Source organism: Mchenga conophoros, linkage group LG14 (genome assembly GCF_057382185.1).
Source record: "Mchenga conophoros isolate Kocher_MC1m ecotype Shallow Benthic linkage group LG14, M_conophoros_male_GT1.1, whole genome shotgun sequence".
Lineage (NCBI taxonomy): Eukaryota > Metazoa > Chordata > Actinopteri > Cichliformes > Cichlidae > Mchenga > Mchenga conophoros.
The window spans coordinates 35,766,678-35,787,823 of record NC_140539.1 but is presented as its reverse complement, the minus strand read 5'-3'; the positions used below and the strand labels follow the sequence as shown (position 1 = coordinate 35,787,823).

Below are 21,146 nucleotides of genomic sequence, written 5' to 3'. Positions count from 1 at the left end.
GTGCTAATGCTGTTGTTGCTGCCCTGTTTTGGGGCATAAGAGAGGAAATGCTGCGACTTTATGTCACGTCTCATTTGAATGGCAGCCACCGCCCTTTCCTATTTCTTTGCTGTGCTGTGACATACTCACTACACCACCATGTTTGGCTGGATGAGTCACATGTCAGGCGATGGGAGGCTATGACCAAATACAGTCATACACTCTGCGAGACATCATGTGTTGTTGTCGGTTGTCTCTCCCCTTCAGATAAACCACACTGATATCAGCCCTGAATGTAGCCTGCATGTGATTTCTCTCTCATGCCGATGCAACGCTGCAGCTCAAGTCCTGGACTTTAAAATGTCCCCAGCAGCAAAGGAAGGAGAATCATCAGTACAGTTTGGTGGAAGATTTAATAAAAAGCAGACACGAGAAGCTGAAACATTTTACTACACAATGTTTTATTAACAAATGTAAAAAAACAAAAAATCTTCCTGCTGTTCGTGTATCAGATTTTGGGGCGAAATGGATCCAACTGTGAAAAAAATAAAAAGAAAGAAAAGAAACTGAACGAGTAGAACAAGCGCTGCCATAAATAATCAGACAGGACAAACTGAAGTTTGCCTGTAAGCCGGCGTAGCCTGACACGTTCAGTTTGGTCCAAAGTAGTCCACCACGCCGTTGCCTTTACGACCGTCGAAGAAGAAGAAGTTGCGGTGAGGAGCGTCTCTCTGAGAGAGAGCCTGAAGACAAAGAGGGGAGAAAAATGTTATGTTATGTTATTTAAAGAGGAACTACAGTGGCTGCTTGCAAAAGTTCGGCCTCTCGTCGAATCTGCGAGAAATAAAACCTCCACGTGCTTCGTCGGCAGGATGAAATACTCTACTGCAGCTAACCAAGTTTCAATGCCGGGGTTTAACTTGACTAGAGCCTGTCACACTTCTGTCAGTTCATAAATGGACTTAATGTTTCTGTGTACAAGAGAAATCAGTCAGATTCACTGTGAGAGACATCAGTCTGGCTGTTGCAGCAGGTTTCATCATCATCATCATCATCATCCAGACCGCAGGTTGGCCTTGTGCCAATATAACGCAGCCTGATTCTGAACTGTCTGTCCTCTCCCCCCCCCCGGCCTGTCTAACACACTCACCCTGAAATGAACTCGCCCATTTGTGTCGCCCTGCGCTCACCCCAGAAAGAAAAACAGGTTTCTAATCTTAACTGCGCCTATCTGAAATGTTTTTAAGTAAAAAAAAAAAAAAACAGGCAACATGTTGACTGTTGGGTTTAACCACAAGAGTCGCTGGTAAGCAAAAATCACACTAAAGACTTAGAAAGCTCCCTGACTTCACTTATAAAAAATAAAATACAATATCAATTTAAATCCAGCTGATCTTCCCTTAAAGACTGTCGCTTTGAGCAGCCCTGCAACTCTTTCGGCTGTCCTTCCCTTCATGCCCCGGATTTGCTTTTTGCGTTTGATCTCCTCCCAGGCGTTGAGTTTGGGAATAGGACAAAGTCACAGAGAGTCAAATCTGGCAACTAGGGCATCTGACGAGTGGAGACTGACACAGTTCAGGAGCTTTAGCCTGAACGTCTCCATCGGGATGTGACAGCAGAGCTTCCTGATTCTGATCTGGATGTTATATTAGAAACATGCAGGCATCAAATCACTATAGCATCATTGACTATAACATTATTCCCATAATCCCTCCAAATTCTGGAGGAAGTATGGGAGTTTGACCATCTAATCTACACATTCTTTGGGAACTTCAGGAATGCTGAAAACTGGGCGACCCCTGGGACACCTGTGGGCTGTGGTGTACGAAGTTTGAGAGCTGATCCAAATTTGTTACGAGCTGTTGGGTCCCTGTATACTCAAAGTGAGAACTGAGAACATCTGGTGCACAGTCAAGCACATTTTCAGTGAGTTTTGGACTCCTTGAGCTGCCCTTTGTCCTCAGATCTGTTCATTATATTTATGGACAGGACCTTAAGGCGTAGCTCGAGTGATCAGTGTGTGTAGTACTCCTGCTTGTGTTGTGTTGATTAATTCTGAAGGTCACTGCCTGGATGAGTCTGCATCTCCACATCTGGCAACATGGTTCTCTGTCAAAAAACTCACTGTTCTGTCAGAGAGTGGGTAACAGAGCAAGGTGGACCGGGGTGATGTCAGCAGAGAAACATGAAAGTCGGGTCAGTTTCCAATATTCCATAAATTTTTTCCACATATGCGATTCTGGGGCAGGAGGACTAGATCCTATCCCAGCTGCCATAGGGCGAGAAGCAGGGTACACCCTGGACAGGTGGCCAGGCTGACCCAGGGCGAACACAGAGAGACAGACAACCATTCCCAGCTCTGGGCAATTTAGAATCACCTATGAACCTAACCTCACCAACTGCATGTCTTTGGACTGTGGATGGGAGCCAGAGCACCTCAGTGCTGCAGTTTGAGGTTCACGGTGAAGTCTGAGAGTTCACAGAACAAGACTTCCACAGAGGGATCTAAACATGGAGGCTGTGCTGCCCAAGGAGGAGGGGTTGAAGAGGAGATCAGCTGAATTTAAGTATTGTTGATTATCAGCAAACTGATTCATGTAGAAACAAAGAAAAGAGTGATTGCTCTGTAAGATATTTCGCTGCATAGATTTTGGCACAATTTCAAGGAGCTTTTGTTATTTTTAATAAACTGATTAGCCTGAGGGAATTAAAACAACAGAACAAGCTTGATTGTTACCCTGAGATTACAGCATGTAGGAAAGGTGTTGGTGTCACCGTTCAGTCGCTTTTCTTCCCACTAACAGCTTTCATTAGGCTCTTTTATGAATGGGGTCATTACGGCTTCAGCTTGAGAACAGTACAAATCATCTCTCCATTTAAACGGCTGCTGCCAGAGCGTCACACCGAGCTGCACTGTGGTCACAGCGAAAATCGCTTCTGCACCGAGCAGAGCCGCCGCCGCTTCTCTGGATCCAACCCAGCGACCAGCCGAGTGGCCACATGTCAGCTGACACACCAGACCTGCCGTCTTCATCACAAAGTCACCGACTGAATACCGTTAGACGCTTCAGAGGGGATGACATCAGCCCTTTCACAACGTTTCCTGAAGCTGCAAGATTCATACAATTCTGTGTGCAATTTGCACACTGCCCCAAAAATCTTCATGTTTACATCCTCACCTTAACAACTTCCTGTCCCAGAACTCCTCCCACGACTGCACACACTGGAGACATCTCAGAGAAGCAGTAGCTGAGGATAAACAGCGCAAGGAAACATTAACCACTAAATAGAAAGTGTAACGCTAAGGAAGTGACTAACTAAGTAACTAAAAAAAGAGCACAAGAGCCACAAAACAAAGAAAAAAAAAATGTTCCATAGTCTCATCTGCCAGCTGATTTATTTGTCTTGCTATGGCTGATGTGAACTAAATAAACATCTTTTCACTCACACTAGAAGCATGTGTGTTTGGGTAAATCGGTTTGCCATCGCCCCCTCCCCCAGGTGATGTTATTTTGTCTCAAAACACTGGTGAGAAATTGATTAGAGAGACTTTGAGAAAAGCTAACATTAATGTGCTTCTTCCTGCCATCAGGGTGGATGTGAGGATGTAGTAGTGGATTAATGAGCTTGTGTTTATAAGCCAAAAACTGGCAACCCACCGTGTCGAAAATCAAAAGCAGTGAAGGTGAAATTACAGCCAGGAAACTCATCTGCAGACTGAGAGCAGCTAACAGTCGGCCTTTAATCAGAGCCAGCTGCTGAGTCTTCATCGGCCCTCGTGCCCGTGTGTGCCACGTTTTTTAAAGTTGAATTTTCCTGTTAGAACAGCTGATAACAGCCATGCAAGCCATCAACAAGCCCTGACATTAAAACCACATCTATACTGCTGTGTGTGTACATGTATGCTGTCTGGGATTGTCTGGGTTGGAGTCTGAAGACTTTGAAAGCTTGGCTAACAATTCAGACTTTTTTCTGGGATCAGTAACGTGAACTTCTTATTGTGATTTCCAGCTCAGTAATTTTATCCTTGAACTACTAGACTAGCTTCTCATGAACACTGGGCCTTGGTGGCTTCTGAAAAGCATTTTTTATAGCAGACAAAAAGGATTTCACAGGTATTCTACATACAGCGAGCTCATTATTTGAAATTTTGATCATCTTTAATATGAACATCCACCCATGTGGCAGTAAATATGTGACAGGAAATATGGAAAAGCAAACACCTTCAATGTTATTCAGAGATTTTATGTTGTGGTGGATCGCTGTTTATGCTGACATTAAACTGCAACTAGTGCCTCTAATTCTCTGATCTCTGCAGAGATCACACATTACTGTAAAGGAATAAAGGAATAAAGGCTGCATGCACAGTTATGGTCCTGTTTAGAGATTTAACTTTCCTTAAGGTCACAGAAGAGATGCATGGAGAGGCATTATGGCCGACAAGAGGGTCAAAGTGAGGAAGGTGGCTTCGACCTTCTAAAAAAAGTACATTCATCTTGATTATATAAAATAATGTCTATCAGGGGAAGTTTGGTGTGTTTGTGTTTGAAAGAGCAGATGATCTATTCTGAATCGACTTATTTAAAGTCACCTGATGAAGTCGTCATTCAGGAGGTCGCTGTTCAATGACAGGGACTCGAGGACGTCGTCACGGATTTGCCTCAAGAGTTGACTGTCTTCTGGAAAGGACTGCGGGTCGGGGTCACGGCCTTTGTCTGTACGAAACTTCAGCAGAACTGTGGAGAGCAGCAGACGGGAGGAAAGAAATGACAGTTGAGACGCAGGAAAGAAGTTTGAACCATTTAACTAAGGCAATATTTTCCACATAATCTATTGCACTATTGCCATTTATAATTACATCACGCTTTTAAGTGACTTCCACAGTGAATTATCATCTTATGGAAAGACAACATCTCCCCTGCTGCTCCCTTTGAACCAGGATAACATCAGTATGTGGTTGCACCATCAACCATTTCATCCGATTAGGCCCACGTTTCCCCCACATCAAATTAAGAGCGCGCAGTCACAGACTCCTGCGTGCAACACACATCCACCTGCACAGGATCACAGAGGAAGTATTAAGTCTGCCTCTCAGAGCGAGAAAGATGAAAAAAAAAAAAAACCCAAACCTTTCCTGTGTCGGCTTTAGGACCGATTGAGAAATTAAAAATCAAAAGAACAAACTATTTGGTCATGTGCAATATTTCAAACAACAACCGACTTCTCCAGCTGCACCACACAGATGCACACATCAACACCTCGCCCCCGTATTTCCTGTTCGTCCATTAACTCAAAACCACATGAGGAAGTCAAGTCCTCCCACGGCCATTTCCACCAGCGTGGCACACCGCACACACAGTACATGCTCACATGTAGCAGCGATGAATCATTCTCACACCTCGGCTCTGCCCTTTATCAGTGAAACTTTGTTAGTAGAAAGTTACAGGCTGGTACAAATGGCATCACGCTCGGGAAGGAAATCAAACTGAATTTCATAACACGATATAATAATGTGAACATGGATGGAACAAAGATACCATCTCTGAACATACACAGGCAGCGGTGATACCATCGCAGATTAGAGTGGAGGGGAAATGCTCGAGATGGTCCTTAATGCCAAATCCTGCACATTCAGATCAAAAACAATGGACAGAGTGAGAATCATGTTCATCTTGCAGAGGTAGGCAGGTGGATATTTATTAGCACAACTAAATCTTTCCTTTATTACATGTACACCTCAGATTTAAGACACGAAAAATGTGTGTTATCTCCATATTAGCACCTACAACTAAACCTGTTTGTGTCCACGGCACACCAAACACATTAAAACAACATATTGGTGGCATTATCTACGTAAAACAGCCTCGACATCATCCAGCAAGCTCTTCTTTTATTCATTGGTTTTTACTTTTGCAGAAAGTGAAAGTGAAAAATAACATTTCCACTCTGAAATTGACTAAAACAAATAAATGAGACTGTTTTAACAAACAAACCACAAACAGAGCACATCAGTTTAGTTCACATGAAACTCCAGAAATCTCTCCATCATCAGGACCTCTAACACAAAAACTGGTGAGGTTTGAACGTAACATCCATGTAGGTATTCTAATGCCCTCAGACAGTTTCTCAGCAGGGAAAGGCTGAAGTGCTCGCAGGGATGAGTTGCTGCCCTGAGTGGAGGACTTCACGAGTGAGGGGAGCGGGATACCGACAGGTGGATTTGGGCAGCGTCAGCAGTGATGAGGATGTTGTGGTGAAAACAGAGCTGAGTATAAAAGCAAAGCTGCTGATTGGTCGGCAGTCTACGTTACTTTCCTGACCACGAGCTCTGGGTAGTGACCGAAGACAGGGACCACGGAAACGAGCTTTCTGATTGGTTCGGGCCTCTCCCTAACAGATAGGGTGATGAGGAGATCACATTAAAGAGAGCTAGCTGAGGTGGTTCTGGGGATGTCTCCTGGGCACCTAAGGTGTTCGAGGCATATCTTACTACACATGGAGGACACACTGGAGTGATTATCTGTCAAGTGTGGATGGACGGTGGTTTTCTAATGGTGCTAAATCAAACAGCACTCTGCAGGAGGAAAAGTACTCATATTTATTTATTTATCTTTTGCACCCACACCACTAATATATACTTTGCCTCCTGTGAAATCTCTTATAAGGGACATTTGGTTTCCACGTGCCTCTTTACCTTGATTGACGCATTGTTTTGCATTAGCTAACGATCCAACAGACAACATACTTGGGTGGAGCGCTACTGACATCCTTGCTTCAGCTGAAATCATAAGAAATGTAGAATTTATGACACATTTTCTGTTGTCTTTAGTTTGCTCATCACAAGAAAGCAATGCCTTTTCCCGTTATTAACCTCCCCGCTGTCAGTTGGGGCCTTTGATGTGTCACGCAGTCGACAGTTGTGCAAACCGACGAGTTCTTGATGACAGGAGCTTTTTAAAGGATTGCGTTAGAGTACTTTGTATGAGTCCATATAAAGTACTGATACCCTTTGTGCTGTTATGTTGTGCATTCATGATGCACCGCTGTCACAAAATTCCACGGCACAGTCTCTATTTGAGAACCACTGAGCTAACTTAATGAAACAGCTTACACTGGAGCTTGAATTCAAAATCGCATCCTTTGAAGTCTGAAATACTTTCTGCACAAAATACAAAATGCCTCACACACAAGTTTCAGCCATGTTGCAAAAACCTTGGCTGAATGGCCAATTTTATTTGAATTTACGCTTCTCCCAGTTCTTGGATGCATGGGGCTGATATTTAAATGATAATTTTAGGAAAGAAAAACAATTCAGAAATCTCTGTGAGGCTGATTTTAATAGTAATTAAAGCCTTAGTTTCAGATAAAAGTTTTGTTTTTTTTTTAAAAAGGAGGAAACGCTTGTGTTCAAGTGTCATCTTATCTTCTGCTGGTCATTTTTTTCCCTCTGACTACATCTTAAATAAAAAGAGGAATTAAAGAGATCATAAAAGCAAAGACAAAGGCATACACCCTACACACGGTTCACATCTCTCGACTGTTCCTTCCTAGTGAGACAGGAAGCAGTTATAACAGAGGAAGAGCCACTTCCTCATTGGTGGTACCAAACAACCACCACAACTTCCAATTATAGCAACAGCAGACGAATAATAACACTGCCTCCCATCTCGCCTTCACAAAACAAAAAAACAACAACTAGGTGGTGTTTCCACTCAGAAATTAGCCTGAAACTCAGCAGACTGAAGACAGGGCGAGGCTGCAGCGGGTAGGTGGGTTTCAGATGGGGTGTTATTAGACTAAAGGCCATGACAGCTGGCAAAAACTAAAATTAACCAGACAAGACTGCCTCAATGCAAAATCCACCGGAACGAGATGAGAAACTGAGGAGCAGGTTGACCGTTTAGTAAGCAAATAAAGCAGACAGCCACTGTCACATGACTGCATGTGGCTGCTGTGAGTGGGTGTGAAACAGTCTTAAAGGGAATCTCTAATGCTCTTTTTCAGAACCTTATTTTTGGGCTCTAACAGAGTAGCTTTGCATGATTCACTGGTCAAAATAGTTATCTTATACCAGTCCTTAGTGCCGGCTTGGCCAACTCCAGGCCTCGAGGGCCGGTGTCCTGCAGGTCGTAGATCTCACCCTGGGTCTACACACCTGAATCAAATGATTAGTTCATTAACAGGCCTCTGGATAGCTGCAAGATATGATGAGAAGGTCATTTAGCCATTTAAATCAGCTGTGATGGACACATCGAAAACCTGCAGGACACCGGCTCTCGAGGCCTGGGTTTGGACACCACTGGCTTAGAGGATGCGTTGAGGAGCTGCACTGTCTGAAACGAGCCCCTTTAGCCCCTCCGTTTTTAAGTCAACTTTCTTCTGATTGGCTGCCAAACACAAGTGGGTGGAGCTTTTGCACTCACAGTCAGAACTGTGTGCCTGAGATGATCAAATTAGAGATTATGATCTTTGAAACAATAGATCATGAGCTCAAATCCCAGCCAGGCTATGCATCCAGTAAAGATCCCCAAGCTGAGATCCAGTGCTAAAGTCTACCTCAGAACATGAGCAAGATATACATAACTGAAGCAGCTCAGGTATCATCCAACTTAAAGTCTGCGTCAGGTTTTGAGGTACCAGGATATATCGATGTAGGGTGGGCTACTGGACAAAGGTATGCACGGATGAGGACTGATGATTTGACAATTACAAAGGCCAGAGCCCCCCAACCCCCGACAGTAACCTCAAACTCCAGAGGAGCTCTTTGCCTGGTTTGAGAACGCCCCTCCCCCTTCACCCACCTCACCACCCCCTCCCTAAAGGAACATGAGGTCAGAAGGAGACTGACCTCATGTCAATTCCATCAAAATGGAACTGATGTAATGAGAGGGGTTAACAATAGGTTTGTGCTTTGAGTAAAACTGTTCTACAGCTTGAATATGAAAGCATTATGTGTGTGTTCCACTTAAAAACGTCTTTGATTAAAACACACTTAGATGTTTAAACTCTGAAATCATTCCAGGTCAGTATTTAAAAGCTTATTAATAAAATACCAGTTTTATTAATTTTATTTAGTCTAGTCTATGAAAGCATTAGTCAACAATGTTAACTGACTATTGCAAAAAATAAAATGAATACAAATAAAATGCTGATAATAGAGGGTAACTGCAAACTCTGTAACTCTCAGCAGCTCCCTTATTCACAGGGGATCTCCACAGCAGGTAGCTCAGCATATTTGATTTGGCAGATTTTTACGCTGCATGCCCTTATCGACGCAGCCCCATGGGGAAATTCTACGAAACGTTTTGAACGTAGCGCATTGTGGTTAATATTTGTGATCAATTCAACCAGTGAAATTTCCCATAAACTGTGGTTTAGCGTATTTATGCACACAAGTGTTTTCTGAGTTAACACCTTTAATAGTTGTCTTTGTATTTCCTGTTCTGATATGCTTGTTGTCGTGCGGTGTAGGTGTCGGGCCGCTCTCTATTCTACGCTCAGTGCACATGACTGGCCATGGACAGCTTGTGATGGAAACTAGCGTGCAGAGTGTGGGAATGGTGCAGGGCCAGGTGACAGGAGGGACAATAACAACTCTGTGGAGAAGGTCATCAGACACACATAAATAACCTGAAAAACAGGAAGGTAAATTTATCTCATGGATCAAAATTTGGGGCCACGGTTACGGAGCATTTAACAGAAACGATTCCAATATATCATTTGGAGCAGGATACCATCGCTGTGTTTTAAGAATACTCTTTATTTTCCAACAGTTACCGAATATATTTGACAAAATCTAAAGCTACTGTGTTTTATCTAGAAGACAATCTTGCTCAAATCCCACTGGCGTTTATATTTAGATGACATTTACCACGCTTTACGGACATGACCTTCCACGCATGTGCGGTGATATTTCATCAGCTAAACTGGAACAGTGATTTTTGCATGTTCATGGTATGTGTTTCAGTCTAGCTGCAGGACCCTACGCTTTTTCAGTTTCCATTTTCTATACTTATTTAAACCCTTCAGGATTCTTTATGTTATTTGCCCAAATCGATGCATGGGAAATCTTGCCTGCCACAGAAATGCAACAAATATTCAGCTCTTTTATGCAATTCACATGTATGTGCTAATGAAACAACATCACCTAAAGGTGAATTAAAATTAAATTAAATGTAAAAAACCTTTGCAACTTCTTCACAAAATCTTTAAAGGCTAAAGCTTTAGAGAAAAGTGTTCATACACATGAGAAATAATTATACAGAATTCAAATGGTCATTTTTAAAGACAAAGTTTAAAAGTAGTACATGCCAGAAACTGTTAAACAGACTTCGAAAAAATCGTTATAATTTTCTGTAACATGTTGATATTCTGATTATAATTTCACTTAATTCACAAACTGAAAAATGATCAGCTGTTACTACAACAGATTTTCTAAAAATGATGCTGGAAAGTTTATTTTTACATTTAAAAACTCAATCATCCCACATTTGGAAACAAAAAATGGCTTTATGTACCTTGGAGCAGGAAGTAGTCCACTGGTGTTCGCTTGAGACCGGCTTTGGCCTTCTCGCTTGTCCAGTCGACCGCCAGAGCCTCCTTCAGAGTGCAAAAACTGGCCGTCTGATTGGTTGGAGAAGATCAATATGGAGTGAATAGGTTTTGAACTGATTTGTTCGTTCCTTGTTTTTAGGACAAATATAAAGCAATTTATATGATGACAACCTCCTATTTAATAGAACGCTAATTTTAAACATTTAACATCGATAATGTTCTTTTTCTATGTTTTTTTCCAGTTTCAAGTTTAATTCCTCAAAAAACAAGTAATGAATGTGTCTGATACTGTTATTGCTAATGTGATATCATATAAGCCCTTTTTAAAAACATAAATTAGAAAGAGAATACAAAAGAAAGATCGATTTTAGTTTGAGCCTTTGAGAAAGAAAGAACTAAAAATGAGGGTAAGTGCTGTTATATTCAATATTCCTTCTCTTAACTAAAGGCAAGATTGCTAATACATCTCCTTGTTTAAGTTAAAAAACATCTTTGTTTATGTCAGTTCTTTCAGTCTACACAGTTAAGACGAATAAACCTGTGATACGGTGAAAGCTGATAATTGTGCACGTACTTTTTTCACCATGGTGGTCTCGTTGGGGTCGACTTTGGCTTTCTTTGCCTTCGGGCCGTCGTTGGACTCACCGCTGGGTTTTACTACTTTGGGTTTCTCCCTTTAAAGAAGAAACAAGAAGAAGAAAGTAAAAATGAAGGTTTCTTAATATGTCTGAGGCTATGTTACAATACACAAAACGACCAGCTTTATTCTCAACAACTGGGAATAGAACCTGCCCCCATCGCACTTACTCGACATAGTTGTGTGCCTGTCCCAGGTTGCAGAACATGTAACCGTAGTAACCGTAGACATCTCCACAGAACACTTTGATGTTGTGTTTGGAGCAGAGCTGGTCAACGCGTATCATCAGGTCTCTGGAGCAGCCTGTCAGACACACCTGAGGGACAAAAAATTCCCAAACAAACACAAAGTGTTAAAGGCTCGTTAGGGATTCAGATATTGAAATAATTTAATTCAATTCAGTTGTATTTATACAGCACCAAATCACAACAACAGTCGTGTCAAGGCGCTTTATATTGTAAGTTAATCATATGACCCCCTATGAGCAAGCACTTTGGTGACAGTAGGAAGGAAAAACTCCCTTTTAACAGGAAGAAACCTCCGGCAGAACCAGGCTCAGGGAGGGGCCATCTGCTGTGATTGGTTGGGAGAGAGAAGGAAGACAGGATAAAGACATGCTCTGCAAGAGAGCCATAATGAGATCAACATATGTACAATTAATCCCAGTGAGTAAAAAGGTTTACCTAAATGCTGTTTCAGACAGTTTTTTCTACCCTTGGCTCTGTGTGATGACACTGAGTGCAGATATCCCTAATAAGGTCATCTCGAGCATATTTAAACCATCTGTTTGTGAGGGGCAGCCAATCAGAATAGAGGTTGTTTAAAGGGGAAGGAGTTGGAACAGCTTGTTTCAGACAGAGGACGAACTGGAGGCTGCACCAGTATGAGATAAGGATTAGGATTATTATGATCTTTGAGTCATGCAAAGATACTTTAGTAAACACACTGCGGTGGAAATGAGCATGATAGGTCCCCTTTAATACAAATCCTACAGTTTGCAAACATGAGGTTGAAAGTGTAGACTCCTTTTCATGTGACCTTTTATTATTATTTTTTTTTTAAATCCCGTTCTACTAATATCAAGTCTTTTCTCCCACTCAAAAAATTCTCGTTTTCCCAGTCTTATCTTGATCTCAATCATCAGAACCTGAAGGCTAACGAGCAAATCTTTCCAGTTACAGATAACAAAGCAGTTTTTCTTCAGGGCAGACCGAGCAGTTTCGTAACGCTCTCAGACGGAGACACAAACAACTTTCAAGTCGTATGATCATGGTTACTGTTACATTTTATTGAAAACTTGACATTTACTCTAAAATCTCTACACTTTTTTTGCACTAGTTGAAACATACGACTTTAACTCCCACTCCACAGTCGTTGGGAGTTTTGTCTTTGCACTGTTAATTATTTTTATTCCGTCCTAGAAAACCTCCTCTGTGACGGTATACCTTTAAACAAACGTGAAAATTTATGAGAGATTAAAGAAAACATTTTTGTTTTATTAAAATGAGACACACAGGCTGAGCAGAATAAAGGAAAATTCTTAAAGTTACTTTATATTCAGCATGAACTTCTACCCTCTTTTGCATCCTGTTTGGCTGTTTTTGTGTTTTGTGCACTTCTTTCCTTAACGGGTGCAACTTGCACACCATAAATTCAGACCTATGCCCCAGTAAGCTGCTCTGGAAAAAACATGACACCACGTCAGCTGCTTATTCCTTTCTACACCGGGCTTCAAAAGAAATACGCTGGATTTCCCATTGATATAAACATTCTATGAAAAACATCTATTAATCCCAGAATTAAAAGACTCTTTGTGTACAAGACTGTCACTATATTTAATGAATTTGTGTCAAATCTGACCTCCATACTATAAATACTTTCTGAGGTTCAGGCTCTTGAAGAACACAGGGGTGCGTGGAAATTTTTGTCATAAGTCATCTTATTTTCGTCCACACAACTTCATCTCTATGTCAGACATTAAATTACTGTAGTTATAGATAAAATCTTACAGTAATTAGATTGTGACACTTGGAGCAAGTTAAAGTTAATTAAGAAACTAAATTCTGACCCAACCGTATGCACTTCAAGGGCTTACAACTCTCGCAATTTTCATTGTGTGAAGGTAAAATTTAAATGATGAAGCTGTTATACAATAAATAAATAAAATAAAATCAGCTGATTCTGAGGACATTTCTCAGATTTACGGGTTTCGCGTGGAAAGACCCAACTGCTTAGAAACATTTGGTCCCAAAAGAAGTTATTTTACTTAAAAATCACCTGTAATCCCCCTTTAAAAAACAAAAAAAAGCAAAAAACACCTGAAACTTTCACTGCATGTTCATTCCTGGAACAACAGAGATGCTGAACAGCAGCTGGTGAGCTGCCAAAACACTCGAGACACACCTACTGCAGCAGTTTACCACCGAGTGAAACGAGATTAAAGTCATTAAAGTGACACAGTGTACTATATTAAAGCCAGGCTGACTGATGGTGTTTTTGATGTCTTTGTGTTGGTGTTGCTACGGGATCATCGCTGAACTGACCAATCACGTTGATGCGACACCACAGAGGCATCCTTAGGGAAAAAAATACTAAAGCAGGCACTTACCTGCACTTCATAGTAATCTAAAATAACCAGCACCACCTATAATACTGAATGAATATAAAACACTACATGTAACTCAAGCCCTGGTTGTTTGTTTGGCGTATTTTTTATTTATTTAGTCATTAATTTTTTTATGGTTAACTGGATTTTATGTTTTAGGCACCTCATTATTTGAGTCTCTTGCAGCAGAGGAAGTGTAGGTTGTGGTGGGTGAAAGGGTTAAACAAATGATTTCCACCCACAACACTTGAGTTGGTGTCCCTTGTGAAACCAGAAGCAAAAGCAGAATTATTATTTTAGACCCAGTGGAATCATCATAAAAAATATTTTCAGTTTTAGGTTTCGGTTTGGGTGGCTCAAAAAACAAAAACACCACCTTTTTACAGTGTTAGTCATGTATTAAAATGTCTTTCTGTGTTTGAAGCACCAAAGCCAAACTTCCTGGAGCGATGATGATATGAAGTTGCTGAAGTTGTAGAAAAAACACCAACATCTCTGTGTGGCGAGAGACGCAGTGGGCTATGATATAACCAGAGTGGGCTCATGTATGACTGTAAACAACTGACCGGTGGGCAGGGTCTACCTTATCCAACTGACCCAGTCCAGAACACCCAAAACACCCTAAACCCACAGATAAGACGGCTGCCGACACCCCCTCATCGCACCGGGCAGGCCGGGGCTACAGGACCAGTGTTTTTAAAACACTCTCTGGAGATTTGAGGAGTCTCAAGATAAATAATTGTTATCATTTACACACCCACACTATGACAAGCTGTACAGTACAACACATTATCTGCAAGACGGCCGATAGCTGAAAACACAACACAGCAATTAAAACGAAACGTCCCCATTTCACCTCTAATAGAAAGAGCAACAACAGGCGCGAGCAGCTGCACAAACTGCTTTCATAATGGGAATCTTCGTATGAGTAACCTGGCATGTTAGTCTTCTAGACATTCGGCGTAGTGTTGTGTCAAAAAACGGAGGTGAAAATAAACTTTACTCTCTAAACGAACATAGTCAGAAAATATGCAAAAACTTCAGCTTCAAACTGCAAAAAATGGTTCACGAAAACAATTTCAATAAACCCGAGAAAAAACGAGACTAAAGCGCCCCCTGGGGGTCGAGCCATAGACAAACAAAATCAAACACACACACGCTCTGGTGAGCCATTGTATGGAAACATAAAGCGTTTTTGAATACTTCCAGCATTAATTACTTTTCAGTGTTTAACTGAGGCATAATGATAGCAGTTATACATTTCACAGTATGCACTGTTGCACAGGTCAGAGTGCTTTTACAAAGTGAAACGCCCCACACTAGCCTGGATTTCCCTTTCAGGATAAATGGCAGATAAACTCTGAGGAGCTAAATAAGAGTTAAATCAAACACCAACGATAGCTGGTGGTTTCCAGGTCTCAGCAAATGCATGACCTCTTACTGCTCACAAACAAGCTGCATGCAGCCAAACCAGTGTCCAAAGAAGACGTTTATGTTTTTCATATTAGATAACCACGGGTATTTTAATGTGCGCCTGTGTTTTCACTGTAACAGAGGACCTTTGTTCACATCCAAATACAGAAAATGTAGAAAAATGAAGTTACGAGCAGAGACGCATGCAGGACCAAACACATAGCTGTTAAAAGCGTCTTTGTGGAATAATAACAGGGAGGTAAAAATAAGAACTTCTGAGAACACGACTGGGTTTGTTCTGCCTCATAATTGGCCTTTGGGAAATGAAGCATGATTCGTCGGCATACAGATTAGGCAGTGAGTCTAAGCCAGTGTTTTACCTTTACATTAATCAAATACCATTTCACGTACATTTAAGTCCACTTAAATAAAAATAAAATAGTTACAGATTCTCCTTTGAGGCAAGGCTGAAATCTTTTTTGTAGAAATGTTTTATATATAAGAGCAGCATCAGAAATAACCACGAGAGGCTCGCTGTAGCCAGATGTTTCAGTTCGGCTGAACACTGAAGAGTTTGGGCCACTGGGAGAGGAAACACCTCTTGCACGCTTGAAAAACCTTGGATTACATTTCAAAGGTCGATGTTTGAGGAGGTTTTTTTAAACAAGAAACTCTGGTGAATTTTGGTGCCTGCCCCAAACCGAGCCGAGGGAAATGACCAGCATCTATCTTTTAACCATTTTGTTAATTGTGAGTTTTATTTACTCGTGCACAACGCTGCATTTTATTGCTCAAACTGTCAGATATAACAGGAAAACCCTGTAAAATTAGCAGCACAGATTTATTGTCTTTAAAGGAAAAAAATGCAGATAATTATATTTTTTTAGCAATACATAAATAAAAAAGGGTAAAGGATACATTTCAGATTTATCAGCGTGTGTGTTAGTTATGACGTGCGATTTTTCCTTTTCTTTCCTACTTGAAACCAAAGAGTCTGAATTGTAAACACTGTCGGCAGCTCTCTGCAGGCACACAGATGGACACTGTGTGCTTTTCTATTGTATTCATCCCTCAGTAATTGGGCTTCTCAGATGAAAACTGCGACCACACTCCAACTGCTCCGCTTTAATCACCCTCCATCTTCCCGCTGAGCCACACACAGATACATCAGTGGAAGCAGATAAAAGCAGCAGAGACCCCCTTCTGTTTTCCACCTTTTTTTAATCATTTCTTTCTATTTTTTGTTTCACCTTCTCTTCTTTAAAAGTTTCATCCTCCCTCCATCTGTCCTACTAACATCCTTCTCAACCTGTCCTCACTCTTTTTTGTCTTACTGCTCCCACCCTCGTCTTCCTCCTGTACTACTTTCCCTCCTCCTGACACTCATTTAGCACCCCCGGAGGGAGGAAGACTGCCGACGATTCTGGCTCAACGGGAGGGGGAAAAATCTGTTATTCTTCTGATAGTGTTCAAATGAATTCTCGCCGTCAGCTGACAAAACTTAGATCGCGCCTAAGCAATGAAACCGAATGTAAAATGCAATAATTCATTTGTTTTTCCTGACAACAACACAAAAATACTGTCACAGTATTTAGCACCAGCTACTCACTACATCATATTTTACACGATGAACTCAAAGAGGGAAGTAAATTTCTATTACAAGGAAAACAGAAATGTAATATCTTAATCCTGAGCTCCTACACTATGAAAAAGGTAATTATTATTACTCCTTTGTTAAAAGTATCTCCTGATCCTGGTGATGCAGTCAGAAAATTCAACTAGGTCTTGATCTGGAACCAGTTTTCATGATCTCCTGGTAATGGCGTGCGCGCCAGAGCCCACCTAGCGTAGGGTGAAAGGCACCCAGGACAAGTAGCAATCAGGAAGACAACCAGGAAGCAGGACGACCCGGAGAAACTCACACAGGCAAAGGAAGAACATGCAAACTCCACACAGAAGTGCCCGAGCCAGCCAGCTGCCGGATTCAAACCCACAACCTCCATGCTGCACCGCTGCGTCACCGCTCCGACACTCTAAATGAAAACACTGAACTGAAATAAAATAAAGACTCCAAGAAATCAAAAGCTAATAAAAAGAAAACAACTGTAAGAACTCCTCCTTTAACTGAAATAAATATGCGTGACAATATTTAGGGCTCCATTCCAAACGGCATTAAACCATCACAGGTGACTCAGACTAAATAAACAGGAATGAGACGCACCACCTGATCTTATGTTATGTATCATGCAATAACGTGTCCTGTGCTGCTTTTTGATTAGAAAGTTTGATTTTCAAATCAGCAAAGAGACCGACTGACCGACTCGCTGACCCGGACATCCTTCTGCCGGCTCACTGAGTGAACGACGCTGTTAAAAAATCCATTCGCTTAGTTTAGTCTTTTTATTCCTTGTTTGCCCTTTTCCCTAGAGCTTCAGGGCTTCCCCTGTTACCCCCGTGTTTAATGTTGCAACAGTTTGAAGTGTGGGTAATTCCCTCAGGCAAAGTCTACACAAACAAGGAAAGTCTGCTCACCGTGGTTTGACAGGTGGGTACTTTAAGTCAGTGTGGTCTTAGTGAAAGGTGGGTTAGGGTTGGGGGGGTTAATGTGGCCCTTCTTCCTTCCAGCCTCTCGGGTTTTAAGTTGTTCAGTTTCAGGTTTAATCTCCTCACATACACAGCAGCATGGCTGTGTTTATAATCTGCATATAATTATATATTAATTATATCAGTGCAGCATCTAATTCTAAACGTCACTATTTTCACTGGCTGGACAATGAAGCTCATGTCATTACCACACCTTGCAGACATTATCTCACCGCAGGTGTTTCAGTGCACCACATGGTCTGATAGCGCCACCTAGTGGTCAACCTGTGAGGTGCAGTCAGTCAACACACTGCTGAAAAATGTAACAGGACATTTTTTAATCAGAGTTCTTCTTCTGGGATATCGATCTGGTCGGTTAAGCAGCAGGGCGGGTTTTTAATCAGTTTCAGCTGTTTCGGGGTCACTGAAATTAACAGCAGGTGCACTGGAGGGGCAACAATGAGACGATCCTCAAAACAGGAATGGTTTTACAGGTGGAGAAATTTTCTCCCTCCTCATCTTTTCTGACTGTTTTGCATTTGGTTAGGGTCAGTGTGAAGACTGGTAGCATGAGGCGATACTGGACGCCTATAGAGGTTGCACAGGTAGGCCACCTCCTCCAGGATTACTTATTGTTACTGCTGTGTTATTGCTGTGTCTCCCAGCACAGTCTCAAGAACATGGAGGACATTCTGGGAGACAAACAGTTATTCCGAGAGAGCTGCACAGGACCGTAGAAAGCCCGTAACCAAGAAGCAGGATCGGTATCTGTTCCTTTAGGTGAGGAGGAAGAGGATGAGCGCTGTCAGAGCTATAAAGTGACCTCCAATGGGCCACTGGTGTGAATTCTGACCAAACAGACAAAAACAGACTTCAAGAGGCTGGCCTGACAACCAGGTGTCATTTTTAACTGGAATTTACTTTAAAACAGCAGCTCTGAGGTAAGCATGTCTCATTGGTTTAAATTTCTGTTGCCTGACCTCCTTATCTTGCACCTCTGGTGACGAGAGGGGAGTCAGCGAAGAAAGGAGTCAGCATGTTAAACTCACCGCATCGAACTGGAGGAAGAAGTCGTCTGGTTTGTCTTCGATTCTGTCTGGGTCAGCGTGCACTTTCACCATTGGGTTGAGGTTCTGCGCTCGCTCCAGAGAGGCCTTGGCACGATTCTGACCCTGAGCCGTGACTGGAACCAAGAACTGAGCTCGGCATGACTCCTCCGACACCTGGAAGACACCCCGACAGGGAGCGCACAGCTGGATGAGGCTCTTACTGCAACTGTTACTGCTGTTGTGCTCACATAACAGATCTCCTTTTAGACTAAATACACACAGACAGGTGTTAATTTATATTTATGATCATAAATTATCTATCATATTTTTACTCCACTTTTCCCTCATGTAGTGTCAGAGAACAAGGAACAAGAAGACAGAAGTGTGCAACTTTTATTATAAAATCATCACAGAACAGCTAAATTACAATGTTCAGTTTTACTTTCCCACAAAATGTGAATTCCCGCTGACAGATTGCACATTTGGTGTTTGATGTAATTTGATACAAACACGCTTAATAATACGAGCCTGTCGTCAGATTATCAGAGGAACATTTTTTTATATGAATTTTGATGTTTTTGAAAGAAACAACAACAAAAACTGCTTAAATAAACCCTGATCAGTCTTGTCTTATTGGCCTGGAACTGGAAAAATGCACAGAGTGGGGTTGAGGTTGGAGGGTATCAGACAAATACTGAACAGAAGATATCTTCTATGGCAAGATGTGGAAATGTTCAAAGTGAATATTAGTTATTTACATCCTTTCTGTCAAAAACTAATTCAGTTTCTCTGGATGCAACATTTCAGTAGGAGAAACAAGTACCAAAACAACTGTTCTTTTTCTATCTGGGGATTACCTGTACAAAAAAAGGTTTGCATTTTGACGCACTGTATTTCATCTTTTGTTGTACTTAAAACATTTTTCATTTGTTGTTATTTTAATACTTAAATGCACTTTTTATCAATAGCTTTGAAAAGATCCATCTACTGGAACCACCTAGTGTGCATTTTTAGTACTGCAAATCTAAAGGTCTCACATACTATTCCACTGTTTTATTGGATTTGAGTAAATGTGTTTTGTTTGAAAAATGTGTAAAAGAATTCCTGCTGCTCTTGATGTGACATCTCTAATCAGGGATAACGATGAAGAGTGCTTACCTGTTCATGGTCCAGCAAGGTAAGTCCTTTAACGCCAGCTAAGATTAAGTTCTTGGCCACTTCAGCCCCGAGACCACCCAAACCTGCCAGGAGCACTCGAGACCCTCGCAACCTGGAATACAGACAGAATTTAAAAACCAGTTTAAGTACTGCTTACTGTGTGGTTTCAGAAGTAATTGTGTGCTGATTGGAAGAAAATCAATATGAAATGTTCTGTAAACATTTTGACTACATTAAAGAGATTCTTAAAAAAACATTCAGACAGAATAAAACGAGCAGCTGTTACAAATAACGCATATTGAGCCGTTTGAGAGTGAAACTAAAGCTTGATTTTGTGAGATTCAGCAGCCTTTTTGAAGCTTTAATATCACGTGAGCATTAACTGAAATATATCCTTAAACAGTTAATTCACATGTAATAATTCCAGTTTGAACAAGAAGTCTGTGCCGATATTATTTACATCATCTGTTTGAATGAAGCAATCACAGAAATTACCTACTCAGCTAATTATCAATATTTTCAAGTAAGATCGCATAACACATTTATTAATCATTAGTAAATTATATAATTTAATCGTGGCTTTTTGTAAAAGATAGATTTCTTTAACGATGTACTCGAGTAAGTACAGCAAGTCAAAGCTCCGGCTGCACCGATTAGCCTCCCGAGCTAACTGACCTCTTCTGGGCATCCAGTCCCCACAGTCGGATCTGGCGGTCGTACTGTGCCGCTTCCTCCTCACTAATAACCGGGTCCTCCTTCTCGATCATATCGATCACTTCAATTCGTTCCAATGAAGGTAAATCCGGGGTAAATTAATATTTTGTGCAGCTACAGATGGAGCTGTTTCAAATGCCGCGACGGTCCCGCTGAACAGGCGCTAGCTGATGACGTCGACAGAACAAAACAATAGATGACTTTTTTTTTAACGAAGTCCTTTTCTAACGAACTTTTTTTTGAGGATATGTATTTTTTCTTATTCGTAGTTTCACATGTTGTAAATAGAATGCTATATTTATATTAATTTCACTTAATAATAATAATAAAAATATATGTCGCTTTAACTTTTAATGAGTTCAGTATTAGAAATATAGATATAGAAACATATACATATATCGCCGTGCTGCGATTTAGCGTATGCATTGGTCACTGAGCCCTTAAATTTTAAACT

At 41.3% G+C, this 21,146-nt stretch overlaps 1 protein-coding gene across 1 annotated transcript; it reads right to left on the bottom strand.

The window, feature by feature from the left end:
* Positions 1-421: 421 nt before the first annotated feature.
* On the bottom strand, positions 422-20,873 carry sae1 (SUMO1 activating enzyme subunit 1). Its single transcript, XM_085244216.1, has 9 exons — positions 20,654-20,873; positions 19,979-20,090; positions 18,821-18,994; positions 11,341-11,486; positions 11,108-11,207; positions 10,497-10,602; positions 4,571-4,715; positions 3,159-3,228; positions 422-722 (listed from the first exon to the last, which is right to left on the bottom strand). Exons 1-9 carry the CDS (start codon positions 20,743-20,745, stop codon positions 630-632), a joined length of 1,038 nt encoding a protein of 345 aa, XP_085100342.1. The 5' UTR covers positions 20,746-20,873; the 3' UTR covers positions 422-629.
* Positions 20,874-21,146: the final 273 nt, after the last annotated feature.